At 48.8% G+C, this 2,761-nt stretch overlaps 1 protein-coding gene across 1 annotated transcript; it reads left to right on the forward strand.

The window, feature by feature from the left end:
* Window positions 1-327: 327 nt before the first annotated feature.
* On the forward strand, window positions 328-2,052 carry LOC111671627 (growth arrest and DNA damage-inducible protein GADD45 beta). The gene is made up of 4 exons (XM_023428759.2): window positions 328-566; window positions 782-883; window positions 992-1,214; window positions 1,350-2,052. Exons 1-4 carry the CDS (start codon window positions 523-525, stop codon window positions 1,461-1,463), a joined length of 483 nt encoding a protein of 160 aa, XP_023284527.1. The 5' UTR covers window positions 328-522; the 3' UTR covers window positions 1,464-2,052.
* Window positions 2,053-2,761: the final 709 nt, after the last annotated feature.

A 2,761-nucleotide genomic window follows, 5' to 3' on the forward strand; every position in this document is an offset into this window, starting at 1 on the left:
ACACACACACACACACACACACGCACACGCACACACACACACTCCCCCGTATTTCAGGAACAGATTCTGGGAGGATCGAAAAAATTCCTCCACTCAGAAAGAAAAAACTCCCAGCAAACAAACTGGGAGAGTGTGAGGAAGAGAGGGAGGGAGTGGGGGAAAGAGCGGGGGATTCTCCGAAACCACCCACGTGGGATCTCCTCCATTTGCAGCGCGTTCAGCCAATGAGCACAGAGTACGGGGGATCTATTGACAGCGGCAGACCAATGAAGGAGCGAGCGGCCGGGCGTGGCACCGCCCGCCGCGGACAGGCTGTATAAGAGCTGGGAGACTGCAGTCACAGGCACAGACGGGATCTTCTCACGGACGGACTAAAACTCTGAACTGAGCCAGCTTTAACGGTCTCTGGAACGATCTTTGTACCGATCTGGATTACCACTTGTTGGGACTGTAACGGGACAGCAGCCGCTGTGGATATTTCTGATTATCCTGGATCTTGTGGATTATTTTACTGACTTCAACATGACTTTGGAGGAAGTGGTCGGATCCAACAGCACCGAAAAAAAGTAAGTTTATGTTCAGCTGATGCGTAATTTATGCACAGGCACGAGGCTGCACGAGTCAGACCACATTAGACCAGTCCGGGTGCAGACTGTAGTCCTGGCTTATATTCTAGACTGTTATTATAAATGTGTATTAATAGAAGGTTCATTGTAGTCCGGGTCTGTGTTCTCGCTCTGCCGGTTTCGGTCTCTTTCTAACCGCCTCCTTGTCTCTGCAGGATGGAGACGGTGAGTCAGGCTCTGGAGGAGTTACTGGTCGCAGCTCAGCGGCAGGACTGTCTCACTGTGGGGGTGTACGAGTCCGCGAAACTCATGAATGTGTAAGTATGACTTCTGTTTTTCTATTTTAATATTCTAGCTTCATTGCACCAGAATATATTCTGACATGACGCTGATGTTAACCAGTCTGTCCCCCGTTTGTCCTGCAGAGACCCGGACAGCGTGGTCCTGTGCGTCCTCGCCACCGACGAGGAGGATGAAGATGATATCGCGCTGCAGATCCACTTCACGTTGCTTCAGGCTTTCTGCTGCGACAACGACATCAACATCCTGCGGGTGTCCGGCATGAGGCGGCTGGAGCAGCTGCTGGAGGAGGAAACCGAGAACGGCAACAGCAACGAGCCCCGGGACCTGCACTGCATCCTGGTCACTGTAAGTCCAACTGTCCCTCTCACTGTCTGTAGCGCGTGTTGATTGATGCATACATATGAGATGAATATGAGACACACATGCGTGCATCATGGGACTGAGTGCAGAGTCTAACCGTGTTTCTCGCTCTTCCTGCAGAACCCTCCGGTGCAGCCGCTGCAGTGTCAGGCCCTGCAGGACGTCAGCAGCTTCTGTGAGGAGAGCCGCTGCAGGAACCAGTGGGTTCCCTGCCTGGACCTGCAGGACCGCTGAGCCGAGCCGGACTGAGCCGAGCCGAGTCAGACCGCTGTGGAGCGGTGAGAGAGTGGAACCAGTCCAAACCGCCGTCCTCATGCAGAAGAGGAGTAACGGCGTTTGAGTGAAGACAGGGACCGAACCGGAGGCCTTCCTACTTCCTGATTGGCTGATTGAGTTGGCCAGGGGCGCGGGAGAAAGGCCTACTCGAACCGGAATCGGAGGGGGTCTAGAAAGCAGACCAGACTGTGCAGGAGGATCCGGGTTCTGGAGCTGCACAGAGGGGAGGTTTTTAATGAAATGTCACGTGCTGACTGACAGCACCGACACGTCAAGTGACTGAACTGAAGATGTGAATGAATGAATGAACTGAGGAGCTGGACCTGAAGCTCCTGGACTACAGCTGCTGGTGTTGTAGGTGTCCTGCTCACCTGTCTGCTCACACACACACACACTGATGTGAAGATACAGAGCATGTGACATCATGTTTTATTATGTGTTGTTATTAGTGACGCGATGGAGTTACACACCGAGTATTTAAACTGACCAGAGTTAATATATGAGTGAATCTGTTTTTCTATTGATGAATAAATTATTGAAGGAAAAAGACTGATTCATGTGGTTCATCCAAGAGGTGTGTATGTGTGTGTGTGTGTGTGTGTGTGTGTGTGTGTGTGTGTGTGTGAGTGTGTGAGTGTGTGTGAGTCAACATTAATCATCATTAACAGCTGAATCATGACATTTAATAAATATGATGAAAACATGTAGAAACACAAATCATTTCTCTGCTGCTCAGTGATGTTGAAATGTGCTGAGACACTGGAGGAGACAGATGTGTAGACAGATGTGTCCTCTCTTCAGTCTGTAGAGGAAAAGATGGATGTGGTTTAAAAAAACAAATAACAAAACATATATATATATATTAAACCTGCAGATGACACAAACACTAAATGGTCAAAAGTATGCAGACATTTGTGACCATGCTTTAGTGTCTCTTTGTTCTGGGTCGGTTTCCAGTATAGGAAACCCTTAAAATCCCAGAGCTCAGTGACATGCTAGACCAGAGGTTTTGAACTGAGACCATGTCTAATGCATGGTGTACCACAGGGATCAGTCCTTGGTCCTCAAGCAGTCAACCTCAGGTCCAATATTCCAGAAGCATCGTATCAGTTTCTATTTTTGTGCAGATGAGTCTTAGAGTTTAATAAGATCATGAAACTGAACAAGGTGTGCAGGTCTGTCTGGTTGGAATTATCTCTGAACTTCCTGTCACTTAGCTTCAATAAAAAGACTCATTGTCATTAAACAGTTTCAAA

This window comes from Seriola lalandi, unplaced genomic scaffold (genome assembly GCF_002814215.2).
Source record: "Seriola lalandi dorsalis isolate HSWRI2012SDOR001 ecotype SW California unplaced genomic scaffold, Sedor1 jcf7180002054885, whole genome shotgun sequence".
Lineage (NCBI taxonomy): Eukaryota > Metazoa > Chordata > Actinopteri > Carangiformes > Carangidae > Seriola > Seriola lalandi.

Bases quoted from the DNA above. Each gene is read 5' to 3' on its own strand.
- LOC111671627 (XM_023428759.2), top strand. From the start codon at position 523: ATGACTTTGGAGGAAGTGGTCGGATCCAACAGCACCGAAAAAAA. The intron at 884-991 runs GTAAGTATGACT...TTTGTCCTGCAG, and splicing joins TCCGCGAAACTCATGAATGT to AGACCCGGACAGCGTGGTCC. The intron at 1,215-1,349 runs GTAAGTCCAACT...CTCTTCCTGCAG, and splicing joins TGCACTGCATCCTGGTCACT to AACCCTCCGGTGCAGCCGCT.